The 16,392-nt window shown below is 39.2% G+C and overlaps 1 protein-coding gene across 1 annotated transcript in view; it reads right to left on the bottom strand.

The window, feature by feature from the left end:
• nkain2 (sodium/potassium transporting ATPase interacting 2) overlaps positions 1-16,392 on the bottom strand; it is a 398,362-nt gene that overhangs the window by 211,960 nt on the left and 170,010 nt on the right. The window contains exon 3 of the mRNA XM_033021198.1: positions 13,126-13,206. Coding sequence (XP_032877089.1) covers positions 13,126-13,206 — 81 coding nt within the window. The remainder of the gene's footprint in view (positions 1-13,125; positions 13,207-16,392) is intronic.

Raw genomic sequence — 16,392 nt, 5'->3', positions numbered from 1 at the left:
AGACGTTAAAGCTCTCCGCTTCTTTCTGCAACAGAGATGGAACCAGTTCCCCTCCACCAACACTCTCATCTGCCGGTTTGAACTCATCTCTCAACTTTATCTACTGATGAACAACTTCTCTTTTGACTTTCCTAACTTCCTACAAATCAACTTGTAACTATGGGCTCTAGCTATGCCTGTCTTTTCGCTGGCTACATAGCACAGTCCCTATTCCAATATTTCTCAAGAACCGGTTCCCCAATTCTTTTGCTGTTACATTGACAACTTGCACTTGTGCAGAACTCATCAATTTTATCACCTTTGCTACAAACTTCACTTGGACCATTTCAAAGACTCAGTCATAGAGGACAGAAACAGTCACTTCCGCCCAACTCTTCCGGTCTTTTGACCATGGTGCTCCAACTTAGTTGCTCCCATTTCCTTGCATTTGGCCCATATCCCTTTAAATCTTTCCTATCCATGTACCACTCTCAATGTTTTTTTAATTGCTGTTATTGTACTTGCCTCAAATAGTTTCTGTGGCAGCTTGTTCCAGTTACCCGCCACCTTCTGTGTGAAAAAGTTGTCCATCACATTCTTATTAAATCTTTCCCCTCTGACCTTAAACCTATGCCATCTAGTTCTTGATTCCCCTACCCAGGGCAAAGACTCTTGCGCATTCATCCTATCTATTCCCCTCTTGATTTTATATACCTTCAATAGATCATCCGTTGCCTCTTTCAATCCAAGGAATAAAGTCCATGTCTGTCCAACCTCACCCTGTAGCTCAGGCACTTGAGTTCCGGCAACATTGACTTACAGTGCCCTCCATAATGTTTGGGACAAAGACCTATCAATTTAGTATTCAAAAGGGAACTGCAGATGCTGGAATATCGAAGGTACACAAAATTGCTGGGGAAACTCAGCGGGTGCAGCAGCATCTATGGAGCGAAGGAAATAGGCGACGTTTCGGGCCGAAACCCTTCTTCAGACTGATAGGGGGTGGGGAAAGAAAGAAGGACAAAGGGAGGAGGAGGAGGAGCCCGTGGGCGGGCGGATGGGAGGGTGGGAGGAGACAGCTAGAGGGTGAAGGAAGGGGAGGAGACAGCACGGGCTAGCCAAATTGGGAGAATTCAATGTTGATGCCATAGGGACGCAAGGACCCCAGACGGAATATGAGGTGCTGTTCCTCCAATTTCCGCTGTTGCTCACTCTGGCAATGGAGGAGACCCAGGACAGAGAGGTCGGATTGGGAATGGGAGGGGGAGTTGAAGTGCTGAGCCACCGGGAGGTCAGGTAGGTTATTGCGGACTGAGCGGAGGTGTTCGGCGAAACGGTCGCCCAACCTACGCTTGGTCTCACCGATGTAAATCAGCTGACATCTAGAGCAGCGGATGCAGTAGATGAGGTTGGAGGAGATACAGGTGAACCTTTGTCGCACCTGGAACGACTGCTTGGGACCTTGAATGGAGTCGAGGGGGGAGGTGAAGGGACAGGTGTTGCATTTCTTGCGGTTGCAACGGAAAGTGCCCGGGGAGGGGGTGGTGCGGGAGGGAAGGGAAGAATTGACGAGGGAGTTGCGGAGGGAGCGGTCTTTGCGGAAGGCAGACATGGGGGGAGATGGGAAGATGTGGCGAGTGGTGGGGTCACGTTGGAGGTGGCGGAAATGGCGGAGGATTATGTGTTGTATTTGCCGGCTGGTGGGGTGAAAGGTGAGGACCAGAGGGACTCAATTAGTATTTGTCTCTGTGTTCCACAGTTTGATATTTGTAATAGAAAGAAATCACATGTGGTTAAAGTGCACATCGTTAGATTTAAATAAAGGCCATTTTTATACATTTTGGTTTTACCAGCATTGCTGGTAAATTACAGCAGTGTTGAAACATAGTCCCTCCATTTCAGGGCACCATAATGTTTGGGACACAGCAATGTCATGTAAATGAAAGTAATCATGCTTAGTATTTTGTTGCATATCTTTTGCACGCGATGACTGCTTGAAGTCTGCGATTTATGGACCACCAGTTGCTGGGTGTCTTCTCTGGTGATGCTCTGCCAGGCCTGTATTGCAACAATCTTTAGCTTATGCTTGTTTTGGGGGCTAGTCCCCTTCAGTTTTCTCCAGCATACAAAAGGCATGCTCAATGGGGTTCAGATTAGGTGATTGACTTAGCCACTCCAGAATTGACCATCTTTAGCTTTGAAAATCTCCTTTGTTGCTTTTGCAGTATGTTTGGGATCATTGTCTTGCTGTAGAATGAACCGCCGGCCAATGAGTTTTGAGGCATTTGTTTGAACTTGAGCAGATAGGATGTGTCTATACACTTCAGAATTCATTATGCTACTACCATCAACACTTGTATCATCAATGACGATAAGTGAGCCAGTACCTTCAGCAGCCATACATGCCCAGGCCATAACTCCCCCACCACCATGTTTCACAGATGAGGTGGTATGCTTTGGATCTTGGGCAGTTCCTTCTCTCCTCCATACTTTGTTCTTGCAATCATTCTGATATAAGTTAATCTTTGTCTCATTTGTCCACAAGACCTTTTTCCAGAATTGTGGTTGCTCTTTTAAGTAGTTCTTGGCAAACTGTAACCTGACCATTCTATTTTTGCAGCTAACCAGTGGTTTGCATCTTGCAGTGTAGCCTCTGTATTTCTGTTCATGAAGTCTTCTGCAGACTGTGGTCATTGACAAATTCACACCTGACTCCTGAAGAGTGTTTCTAATCTGTCGTCAGGTGTTTGGGGATTTTTCTTTATTATAGAGAGAATTCTTGGGTTGTCAGCTGTGGAGGTCTTTCTTGGCCTACCAGTCCGTTTGTGATTTGTAAGCTCACCAGTGCTCTCTTTCTTCTTAATGATGTTCCAACCAGTTCATTTTGGTAAACCTAAGGTTTGGCTGATGTCTCTAAGTTTTATTTTTGTTTCTCAGGCTTATATTTTCATTAGCACAACTTTGGTCCTCATGTTGATAAACAGCAATACAAGTTTCCTAAGGTGATGGAAAGACTGGAGGAAAGACTAGGTGCTGAGAGTTCTTATACCTGCATTAAGGAGGCAATTAAACACACCTGAGCAATTACAAATACCTGTGAAGCTATGTGTCCCAAACATTATTGAAATGGTGGGACTATGTATAAACACAGCGGTAATTTCTACATGGTGAAACCAAAATGTGTAAAAATGACCTTTAATAAAATCTGACAATGTGCACTTTAACCACATGTGATTTTTTTCTATTACAAATCTCAAATTGCGGATTACAGAGGCAAATAAATAATGATGCGTCTTTGTCCCAAACAATATGGAGGGCACTGTAAATCCTCTTGACAAGCACTCTTTCCAGCTTAATGGCATCTTTTATAGAGCACAGTGACTAAAACTAAACACAACTCTCCAAACCATAAATAAACAAAATGAATTATTTCCAAACTGCTTCCAATGCAAGCGCACCTCTCCTGTGCAAAGTACTTCAAGTTCTCACCAACACCCAACAAGACAGTTATAGCATGAAATTAGGTGGTTAATCTAGTTGGGCCCAAACTCGCTCAATTTAAGACCAATCACTCTTGTCCCATCCACTGTCCTTTCCCAATGACCTCTTCTTCATATCCTCCCGGTGAAGGCCCCAGAATATTTTTCAATCATTACCTCTCACTCTACTAAAGTGGATGCAAGTCTAACCTGTCCAACCTTTCATGATAAGACAATCCATACATCGCTCAACTGCTTCCAACACATAATATCCTTCTTTAAGTAAGGAGATAAATAGAATATAGCACTCCAGATGTGGTCTCACCAATGTCCTGTATAACTAAAGAATAACCTTCCTTATGCTATATTCAATTCCCCTTACAATGAATTATAATATTCTATTTCCTTGGCTGATTTCTTGCAATACATGCATTCAAGTTCATTCGTGAATCATGTACTGGATACCCAATAAAAATTAATATAAACTGCCAATGCTGGGAATCTGTAATTAAAATAGAAATTGTTGGAAACACTCGGCATGTCAGGCAGCATTTAAAGTAAGAGAATGCGCCCAGATTCCTCTGCATTCCATGCAATAACTCGTGTGGGTGGTCTCAATTTAATCACATGCTTCACATCGTGAACAACGTCTTCCTGTTTGTTTGACGTTTAATAATATTTGCATATCAAGCAGCAAAGCTTTGTTATTATATATTAAATGATTTCTATAAATAAAATGCCAGAACATCATGCTTCATATGTGAGTTCATAAAAGTATCAAAGTAAGAGTGAAATTATTTGGATAATAATCCCACTAAATCATGAAGCTAGGTTGATCATTATATTCTGAAATGTTTTAGAGATCTTTTAAAGGGAATATGTAAATGAGTTTGTTGATTAGTTTACATTTGAGTTACATCTCCAAATTATTTTCAAAGCACAAGTTGGATACCAAATGGATGGTCATGAAATTATTCTATTCCAGGATATAAAAATGCGACAATGAACCCAATGAACAAATATAACATTCCAAAAATCAATTTCATAAAAGATCAAGGTAGCAAAAAAATTGAACCTCAGATCTGATAGTTCATCGTAGCAGTTAATTTAAAAACAAAAATGTAATATTATTCAAATTAACCAGTATTGCAGAGCTTTAATTAATTTTAATTTGAAACATTCTAGAGTTTTATTAGTAGTGACAAAACATTAAATTTTTATTTACTAAACTAAAAACATAATATCTTGACCCACTACTTTCATTTGTCTCTGTCCTTCATTCCATTGGACAGAGGCCAGGCTCCACTGATATTTTCCTCTCTGGCCAGGGAAGTTCCAATTCTCAATTTAAAAAGGGTCAAAGTGATTTTGAAAGGAAATAGAAAAGTGCAGTGTTTAAAAGTGAAGAACAGTATATACTTTCCTATAGCCACACAAACCCATCAGCCTGGAGCGCTTTGAACAATGCATGAATGAGTGAAGAATTTCATTTAACCATGTGTATTAGATTAGATTATTGAGGGAGTGCAGCGTAGGTTTACAAGGTTAATTCCCGGGATGGCGGGACTGTCATATGCTGAGAGAATGGAGTGCTTGGGCTTGTATACTCTGGAGTTCAGAAGGATGAGAGGGAATCTTATTGAAACATATAAGATTATTAAGTGTTTGGACACACTAGAGGCAGGAAACATGTTCCCGCCGATGTTGGGGTAGCCACAGTTTAAGAATAAGGTGTAAGGCATTTAGAACGAGACAAGGAAACACTTTTTCACACAGAGAGTTGTGAGTCTGTGGAATTCTCTGCCTCAGTGGAGGCCGGTTCTCTGGATACTTTCAAGAGAGAGCTAGAAACGGCTCTTAACGATAGCGGAGTCAGGGGATATGAGGAGAAGGCAGGAACGGGGTACTGATTGGGATGATCAACCATGATCACATTGAATGGTGGTGCTGGCTCGATGGGCCAAATGGCCTTCTCCTGCACCTATTGTCTATTGTCTATTGTATATCCACTACCTCAATTAAAAGTTGAAGTTACAAACAGGCTGAATGTCGGCTTGTAAGCTCAAGGCATTCATAGTCATCATGGTCGTAGATCGACGGTCAGCTCTGCTCACTAGTCTTATCCGACATCCCAAATGCCAGTACTCTATGTACTAGTAGTATGTTGGAGAATAAGATAGCAAGAACTTTGTGATTTGTAATTGGTTTACAATAGTAATATTTAACATTTTAATACCGTTTATTACATTTTTGTGTTATATGCAGCCAAGATTGTTAAAACCCACTGATATGGTCAGTTAATGTGTCAAGAATGTATTTGTTATGTGACAGGAAGTTGTTTAGACATTTGTATAAAAAGAGATATTTTAATTGATGGGGTGCGTTTCTCCTTTGGATTGGAATTATGAGTACTGCCAAGACCATAAATAGAAGATACGCTTTAATTTGCTATTGCAATGATTTTCCAACAACATGAGAGATATGTGAGAACGCTGTTTGTTTTAAATAGTACAAAGTGAATTTGCAGAAAACTCAGCTTTAAATGTCGAATAGGTCAAGAGGACACATTATTGGCAACAATGCTATTTGTTTCCTTGATTGATTGAGTGGACTTTGCATTCAAACGGTAGTCATGGCCAAGTGTTGTCAAGGGCCACCAACTACTCTTAAATTTACTGTTGCCAGGGACAGCAGAAGGGATACAATAGTTAACTTCTATGTTTAAGAAAGAACTGCAGATGCTGGAAAAGTCAAAGGTAGACAAAAAAGCTGGAGAAACTCAGCGGGTGAGGCAGCATCTATGGAGCGTAGGACGTTTCGGGTCGAGACCCTTCTTCAGACAGAGTTCAGACTGAGTTAACTTCTAGTTCAGTTACTATTACATAATACAACAATATTCTTGAATGTTGATTGGAACAGAACCATATTGTAATAAACCAGTATTTTGCAATCAGACCACATAGTTTGACTTTTGTGGAGCTGTTGGTAGTTCTTCCTCAATATTTCTTGAACAACAACAACAAAAAAGAGCCCTTAAACGTCAGCTTTACAAGTATATAAAGTAGGAAACAGTCTATGTTCTGGAAATGATGGCACAGGCAAGATGATATTGGCTGAAACATCCTGAACTTGTACTCAAGCTGAGAGTAATATCAATTAGGTTTTCTTCTGCAACCCAATGGTTCCATGGAGGTAACATTGAAGAACATTATAGTTTACTTGGCTACTAGGTCAGATGAGACACCTATAAAACCTAACCATATACTTTGGCTTAGACGTGCACATGCCAGGATCAACAAGATGGGAATATTTACTTCCAATGAATGATGGTGAGGAAAATATTATTTGCATATCAAGAAAAGTCTGATAGCAATGGATGTCATAACTTGTCTGTATCACTAAAGCTCTCGAACTGGTCCTGCCTCTGAGATGTTCTAGTTCAATTATAAGACTTAATCTAACAACTAGGTGGGTAAATCGTTGAGATATATCCTAATAATTTAAATGTAGGACCAATCCGATCAGACGAATTACCACCCAATTAGTCTTCTCGCAACCATCAATAAAGTGATGAAAAGTGCTGCTGAAAATGCATTTACTAATCACTAACCTGCTTGAAAATCAATTATCCCAGTCAGAAACTCAACTGGTCTAGCAATATAAATTCTGCAGATACCAGATCATAGATTGGAGGTGCTGGAATGAGTGATTCACAACCTGACATTTGGATGTCTTACGACTAACTGCAAGGCACAAGTCTGGTGTGTGATGGAATAGTCATCACTTACCTCAATGAGTGCAACACATCTCAGGAAACATAGACATAGAAACATAGAAAATAGGTGCAGGAGTAGGCCATTCGGCCCTTCGAGCCGGCACCGCCATTCAATATGATCATGGCTGATCATCCAACTCAGTATCCTGGAAACTGAACATCATTCAGAATAAAACAGCACATTTGATTCCCACCCCATTCACCACCACAGGCATTCATTCCCTCCATCACCATGACTCTTTAGATGCAGGGTGTGCCATTAACAAATTACAGTGCAGTTATTTACACAAACTACCTTGACAGCACTTTTCAAATCCACAATACCTAAAACCAAAAAGTACAAGGGAGTCAGACAAATAGGAATGGCAAGCCTTTAAGTCACATATCAATCTCTTCACTAACATCATTAAGAAAGCATCTTCCTACAATGCTTCGAGAAGGTGGCTCACCATCATTGCTCCAAAGAAAGTATGGTTAGGTAATAAATGCAGGCTTTCCAACAATGGTCAGATACTAAAAATGAATCCATGAGAAAAATAAGTAGCTTTCATGCTCTTTTCTTCCTGGAGCAAATCCACTATTTACGTAGAAATAATCTAACAGCATAAGTAAATAAGCATGCTTTCATGTGTGGAGCCATTAGTAAATGTCCTCAGCACATTCCTGAAATAAATTCTTGTTATCAAGTATGCTATTGCAAGGAATCAAAAGAAGATGTTAAACATTGATGATGCAGATTATAATAAGAGGGTGTTATGCAGACAGCTGATTTATTCTGTATTCTTTTGTGGTTTGTGATTTCCAACCTTTTGCTCTACCTGTGAATGTTAAGTGTGAATTTGCCTTCAGGGAATATTCAGGGTGCTTCTTTATTGAATAATTGGTAAATCTTTCCCAGAATGACATAATAAATTAGATGGAAACGTATTCATTCTATGTAATTTATATGCCTGATTTGTGGTGATTCGATGAGCTTAATTATGTTTTTTTGTTGCAGGATGGTAATAATTTTAGACAGCATTTTATGTAAATATTTTTTTATAACAAAAATGCCTATAACCATTAAAAAATTAAATAATAATTGTATTGGTTTATTATTGTCATTTATACCAAGATACAGTGAAAAAAATTTGTTTGTGTGGTATCCAGTCAAAACTATACAATACACAAGTACAATTCAACCATATACCAGTAGAACAGGTAGGGCATAGAGAAAAATAGCTGACTGCCGAATGCAGTGTTATAACATTATGGCCTTACAGAAGAGAGAAAGTGCAGGTAAAAAAATATACAAGAGCAACAGTGAAATAGGTTGGGAGATTGGCGGTACACCCTTAGCCTACGAAAGGACCATTCAGTACTCGGATAGCAGTGCTGTCTAGAAGCTGTTGCTGAATCTGGTGGTACATGCTTTCAACTTCTATATCATCCAGCCGAGGGGAGAGGAGAGAAGAGGGAATAACTGGAGATTGTGATCCTTGATTAGAGTGGCTGTTTTCCTGAGGCAGTGGGATGTGTAGGATTCAATAGCAGAGCAGAGGAGAAGAGGGCAGGCAGGTTGTTTTGTGTAATGGACTGGGCTGCTTTCTATGGTGCATCTGTAGAAGATAATACAAGTTGTCAAACTTCCTTTGCCTTCTCAGAAAGAAGAGGTGTTGGTGTGCTTTCTTGCCGTATCTTCAATACAGTTGGTTCAGGACAAATTGTTGATGATATTTGTGCCAAGGAATTTGAGGCTCTTGACCATCTCCACCACTAATGCTGACTGGGGCATCACCTCATTTCCTGAAGTCAGTAACTAGCTCCTTTGTCCTGCTAATAAGGAACTGAAGATGCTGGAGAGGTTGTTGTATTGACACCATATTATTAAAGTCTCTTATCTCCTTCCTATACTCAATCGCATCACTGTTCGAAATCCAGCCCACTCCGGATGTTTCATCTCTCCGGCTCACTCCGGATGTAGAGGTGTCATCTTCAAATTTGTAAATTGATCTGGATCAGAATTTGGCCTGTGTGTAAAATGTGTATAGTAAGTAAATATATCTGCATTTTTATACTCAGTGGTGGCAGGATGTGATAAGAGGAACTCCTTAAAAGAATTTATTGGAAAAGACTGCAGAATACTTGCAGCTGGTAGAGTAGATCAATGGTAATAGTGTAAAACAGGCTCACTGTTGTGTGTGTATGTGCACATGCATTTACATGTGAAATCACTATCATCACAGTACGAAGCAGGAGTTGAAAGCAATTTTGAGGTGGCATGATGTCAGTAATTCAGTGCAGAGGAATGGGACAGACAACATTAATTCACGGGTATAATTCTATTCTTGCGATGGAAGATAGTGCTGTGGAGACAACATAATTTAAAGAGTCTGAAGAAGGGTCTCAACCCTAAACGTCACCCATTCCTTCTCTCCATAGATGCTGCCTGTTCCACTGAGTTACTCCAACATTTTGTGTCTACCTTCATTTAAAGAGAACCAGCTGCATTTCAATGCAGTTTGTAGATAATTTTATCACCTACTTACAATTAAATTGTAGGAATGAGTTAGGACCAAGTGAAATTATCATTCTATTTAAATTATAATATGGCAACCTAAAACAGGTATGATGATAGCAACACTTCATTTTTTCGCCAATAAATGTTGTTCACAAAGATTGTATGTTTATTCAAAGATTGAAAGTTTGTTGTATGTTTATGTTTATTCAAATATTGAAAGTTTTCCAAGATGTTGCAGATGTAAATTCAGATACAGGAAATTCTACTGTAACACGTATATATCTCTGATTTAACATTTTTCCATGATGTGAATTGGGTATAACTCATTGGGTAAATTAGGGAACACTAATGTATTTGGCGTACACTTAAAATAAACTTTGCAAATTGACAAGCAGTTAAAAGCCGTCTTGGAAAAGAAAACTAAGAGAAAATAAGATTTCCATATAACCTTTCTGCAGTAATCATACACAATTGTCTCTTCAGAACAGAGTCTGTCAGTTTCACTACAGTTAAAACTGAGAAGCAATCGCTTCTATTGGCACTTGCACAATGATACTAGTAAACATTGTAACATGTAATATTTTTAACTTGCAGTAAATATAATAAATGTATAGCTCTTAAAAATACTTTTTCTTTGAAAAGCCTACGGTAAAAGAAAACAGGTTATTTTGCATGGAGACTCTCTTCACAATGACACAAATTGTTTTACAGAGAACATAAAACAGTACAGCACACCCTTTTACCCCCAATATCTATGCTGAGACTAGCTCTAATCTGCCTGCACATAATCCATATCCCTCCATTCCGTGCATATTTATGTGTTCATCCAAAAGTCTCTTAAATGCCACAGTCATATAATAGAACACAGGTAGAGAAACACACACACAGAAGCACATGGGAAACTACTTGACCTATGGAATCTATGCCAAGTATAATTGGCATAGATTCCATGATGTACCATTCCTGATGTCTTTTTCAGACAATGTTTAGTTAATTTCAATTCTGTTTCTTAATTTGAAACATCATTCTTGGTATTCCAGAGGTAATATTGGACGCAAGTAATATTTTGCTAAGGGATTAGGTTTTGAAATAGTATCTGCTTCTTACTAAGAATTATATATGAGGACTTGACTGTGTCAGAGGACTCCTGGCTTTGCTTAACCAAGAAACCTATACCATGGATTGAGACAAAAAGAAACTAAACACACTCTGGAATTAACAAGCATTATTTGCTCCTAAACATTTCTGCAAATTTTCCACTATCATTGCTGGATTTCCTTGAATTTAATGCAGCCAACTAAAGGTACGGATGTTCAGAAAATTAAGTTTCCAGAGTTAAAGGTGTAAACTTATATCTGAGTTAGCTGTGTTTTCCCTGATCATTTCTGCATAACTGCCCAGTATATTAACTTCTTAATACCATTTCATCTAATTGCTGATATTCCTAAACATCATAGCTTTAAGTTTATGCATGTCATGAACAAGGAGGGTATAGTTACAAAATAAGGGACTTGTCATTTAACACGGAAATGCATACTTTTGGAGGGTAGTGAATCTCTGGAATTCCTTGCTCATGATGATGATGGAGGCCAGATCAATAGATATATTTAAGGAAGATAGATAAATATTTTAAAGATTAAGGATTGGAGGTGATAGGGAATTGGTATAGAAGAGGACTTGAGGCCAGCATCGATCTGCAATGATTATATTTCATGGTGGGACAGGTTTGAGGGGTCAAGCACTCTCCTCCGGCTCTGTATCTTATGTTCTGTTTCCATCATAAAATCAATAAATCGACAAAATACAGAGCAATGAAAGCTAATCTAACCTTACACCTCCGCGACTGCTAGTGAGCAACTCCCCACTCTGTCTACCACTCAATTAACTCAGTTCTACTGCACTTTTGTGCAGTATTTTGCAAAATTGTACAGAAAGAGCCTCTAAACAGTACAAATATATATTAAGCAAACTTGGCTACACCCCATCCACTAACTTGCAGATAATTGCCTCAATACCTTCAACCAGATAGATAATGAAAGGTAGAGTGCAACAGTTTAAATGCGGATCTCAGTGAGACTAACTAGTATGCAATGGTGGTTTGTGGTTGTCAAGAGACAACCTGAGAAAAGTGGATTTCAGACAGATCAACAAGTAATAAGGGAGCGCTGTGGCCGAAGTGTTTTAATATTGACAACTGCAGCTTAACTATTTTGAATCATTTTACAATAATCCCTACTCTGTCAGTTGAAAACGAATGGTTTGAGATAAAGACTTCAATTTCTGAGCACTATGCTTTTTTTAGTCATCAGAAGAAGCTTGTGGAGTTGTTTGAGGTAATATATTTCCAATCTCCCCAAGAATAATGGTTTATCACAGACATGTGGCATGAATTGTATTGTATTGTATTTTGTATTGTATTCAAATTTATTGTCATTGTCTCAGTTAGAGACAACGAAATGAATTTCCCTTACAGGCAGTATCATAAAAAAATAAAAATAAAAAAAAATAAAATAAAAAATAAATAATAATAAATAATAAAACATATTAAAAATAAAATACAATTAAAATAATAGTCGCGTCTTCACCAGGAAGCGGCTGAAGGACGGTATCCCCCGCACCGTACCCTCTTCCCCCACATTAAAACACAAAAAAACCACAAGAAAACACACTTTTACATAACTAAATAAACAAAAAAACAAAAAGATACCGGGCTGTAGGTGGAGGCTGCTGGCACCAGCGCCACCGGAAGTACAACACTTTGTACTTGTACTTGAACAGTTCAGACCAACAAAATATGATCTTGATTAAGCAATCAAGATCCTGTGATGAATGAACAGAAAACGATTGCTTCACTAAGGAAGTTGGAATTTAAATTCTAGGGATTTGTTTTCTCAATTCATGCTATAAGTCGTATTCTTCTCATTTAAAATCATTTTAACTTACTGAAAAATGGGCACTGCCCATTTGCATTGGTTTGTGTTTTCATCATTGGTATCTCACAAGCCTTTGTGGCACTAGCATTAATCTACTTGTCTATATAATAGCATCACAAGGAGCAGCCAAAGACCTTTCTTGCCTTGAGGAGAAAATACATGCATACAATTCCATCTGCAGTGCAATGAAATATTCAGAATTCATATCATCAAATGATATTAAAGGCACTATTTTCCTGCGGGTTAATACACTGGAATAGGCTTACAGCATCTTGTAAATGCTTGCCATAATAATATTTGCACAGAGCAGATTCAGATAGATTCAGAAACTTCGGAATGACATGATCATCTTTAAAATACCTCAGGAGAAAGAGCCATTCACAGATATCACGAATTGCATTTAATAGCTTTTGTTATAACAGGGTGTGAACAGCTTTGGAACATCAGGTGGTAAATTACCTTTGCAAGGTCCCCAACTTCCAAGTAGAAGCAGATAACAAACACGTTCCACGTGACCCAGAGGACCATCCAGATGGCATACTTTGGGGAAGGGAACAAAATGAGAGAGAAAAAATGTAAAGCTACTGATTTAAAGATGCCTTACATTGAATACAATAGATTATGCTGTTTATAACTATAATGATACAAATTATTATCCAAAATACCTGTTACATTAACAAAACAAATCGAAAATTGATAGCTAAATGCAATTATCACTGCATGGGCCACAGATAATGCTAAATTTGTTCTGATTTACCTTTCATGATATACGATAAAGCAAGTAAGCATATGAACATACAGCAGGCAGCACATGTGAACCACTTGTACAGAGGTTAGCCTTCACATTGCTATATTATGGAATCCAACACATTTATACTTTTAAAAGTAGGTCCACTTTGAGATTTGTTCTTACACTTTATCTCATCTCGCTGTAATATCCTTACCTGACCCTGGCCTAATTGCATCATGAACCACAGCCTGCCTGATCACAACGCTCAACCCCCTCTACCGCAGTGCTTTCACACCTCAAAAAAAAATGTCCTTAAATAGAATCCCAAATTACCTGGAATTTGGTGGTATATCCTGAAATTTTCAAAAATGCTTCTTGCGTGCTATTTGTTGTTGGTTTATTTTGGTGGGCACACGTTAACAGATCCATGTAACTACACCGTATCTGCCTGCCTCTGTTACTCACTTGTACAGTGTTATGCAAGGTAGCTTTCGTTGTCTCCAACAGCTTTCGTTGTCTTTGTTTTTTCAACCAGTTCTCATGTGTCTGTCTCTGCTCACCCTCCCTCCCTCCCTCTTTCACTCCCTCTCTCTCCCTCCCCGTCCTCTACCTCCCGCCCTCCCCCTTTACCTCCCTCTCTCCGTCCTTCCCTCCCTCCCTCTCTCTCTCTCTCCTTCCCTCCCTCTCCACCTCCCTCCCCCTCTCTCCTTCCATTTCTCCCTCTGTCTCTCCCTCTCTCTATCCCTCTCTCTTCCCCTCCCTCTCTCTCCCTTTCTCTCCCTCCCTTTTCCCTCCCTTCCTCCCTCTCTCTTCCTCCATCCCTCTCCCCTTCCTTTTCTCTCTCCCTCCCTCTCTTATCCCCCCTCCCCCCTCCCTCTCTTATTCCCTCCCTCTCTCCTTCTCCCTCCCTCTCTCCCTCTTGGCCTCTTGAGCCCACCCACCGTTCTGTAAAAGCAAGGCCAATCCCAATGTGACTGCTAATCCCACCGCCCACTTGTAACTTTTCACCACTAGGCTTATCCAGAATTCTACCACTACCTGAAAAATAATCGTAGGCTCAACTTCCACCAAGAAAGAGAATTCAAAAGATTCATTGTTATACAAGAATTTTCCCAGACACTCTGTGACCCATAGTGCTGTGGCCATAGCACTTTGTTTAAAGACCATAGCGCTGCAGCCGGTAGCGCTATATTTAGAACCCATAGCGCTGCAGCCAACAGCTCTTTTAAATTCCCACGCGTTAAACTGACAGTGGTCTGTTTAAACCTTTGAGCACCAAACCAGCAGTGCTGTGTGTATTGCCTTTACACCCCTTCGCGGGCCGGATGCGGAAATTTCCCGAAATCATTCAATTTTCCTAAAAATACCCGAAGGCAACGAGAATTTCCTGAATTTGGGGAATTTTGCTGCTCTACCACCAACTCAACCATGTCAGATTAATTCCAATGTCGCAATTTAACATGCGAGTTCCCATTTTCCTCTTAGTAATGCTCTTTCCTCTATTCTACTTGCTCTTCCTTCCAGAGCTCCTCTCAGCTGACCGCAAAGATCTATCTGTTCCCCCTTCATGCATAGACGTGTGCACATTTTCTATGCAAGCTTTGGGCTGCTAACGCAGCAGAATATTTTATTGCAGCTGGTTCATGCATCATTCATTCATAACTAGTTGAATGTGTCTTTAACAAAGCAGAACAATTTCCAGGGAAATATATCTGTCTTCAAAATCTGCCATTCAGCAATAGGTTGGAGATACTACAATAATGTTTTATAATATAAAATCATACTTTATGGATGTTATGTTCAGCTTTCAGAGTCCTGTTGTAAAATGGAATCATGGGTTTAATAAAAATTAAGGATTATGAGGACATTAATATATATTGGAATATAATTTTTTCTTCATTGTGTTTTAAGAGTCTAATATTTCATCTATGCAATAGTCAGACAGAAACCCCTTATTAATAACAAGCTCACAGCATATTTCATAAGCTTTATTATCATTTGTTGGACCAGAAATAAATAGAATAAATATCATATGAACGTGCTCAGGTTAGAAAATGCAACAGAAGTTTATTAACAATAATTAGGTACATAGGGAAAAATAATGATTGGAGGAGAGCTTTGAAGAACCTTTGTCGCAGTTTCAAACCTTGATACAGTCGGCACTTCTGACCTAAGCTACCAATGCCCATCCAACAATTTCCCATCGCATTCCCACTCAGTGTCTGACATTATTCCAAAAAAGTGTAATGCACGTCTGGGAAACAATAACTTATCCACCAAGTAAGCACATTTAAGAGTGGACACAACATTCAACAAATGCAGATTATCATCTCAGTTTAGTATCAAGTTTTCTGGATTTTCTCTTTCCCTGTTAATTTCAGCTTTAATTTGCCTTCTCCTATTTTTACCTGCCAACCATACTGTTTATTTGTATTCACCAGCTTTTTATCATCTTCTTTAACTAACTCTTTCATGACTTTGCATTCAGCCTATTCTTCCACTTCTTCATAGACCTCATGTTCTTATTAACATTTTATATCTCAACATTTTCCAGATCTTCTGAAAGGTCATTAATCTAAAATGTAATTCTGTTTCTCACTCTGAGAGGCCGCCCGACTTGATAGAAATATATAAAATTGTGAGGGGCGTAGATAAGGTAGAATTATTTTCTGCAAGGTCGAAATGTCAAAGACAGGAGGGCATAGCTTTAAGGTTAGAGGGGGAATGTTTAAAGAAGATGCACAAAGCAAGCTTTTCTTACACAGAAAGTGATGGGTGCCTAGAATGTGTTGCCAAATGTAGTGGTGAAACATAGAAACATAGAAAATAGGTGCAGGAGTAGGCCATTCGGCCCTTCGAGCCTGCACCGCCATTCAATATGATCATGACTGATCATCCAACTCAGTATCCTGTACCTGCCTTCTCTCCATACCCCCTGATCCCTTTAGCCACAAGGGCCACATCTAACTCCCTCTTAAATATAGCCAATGAACTGG

The sequence above is a fragment of the Amblyraja radiata genome, chromosome 5 (assembly GCF_010909765.2).
Source record: "Amblyraja radiata isolate CabotCenter1 chromosome 5, sAmbRad1.1.pri, whole genome shotgun sequence".
In the NCBI taxonomy this organism is placed as follows: domain Eukaryota; kingdom Metazoa; phylum Chordata; class Chondrichthyes; order Rajiformes; family Rajidae; genus Amblyraja; species Amblyraja radiata.
This window is presented reverse-complemented; position numbering and strand designations above follow the sequence as displayed.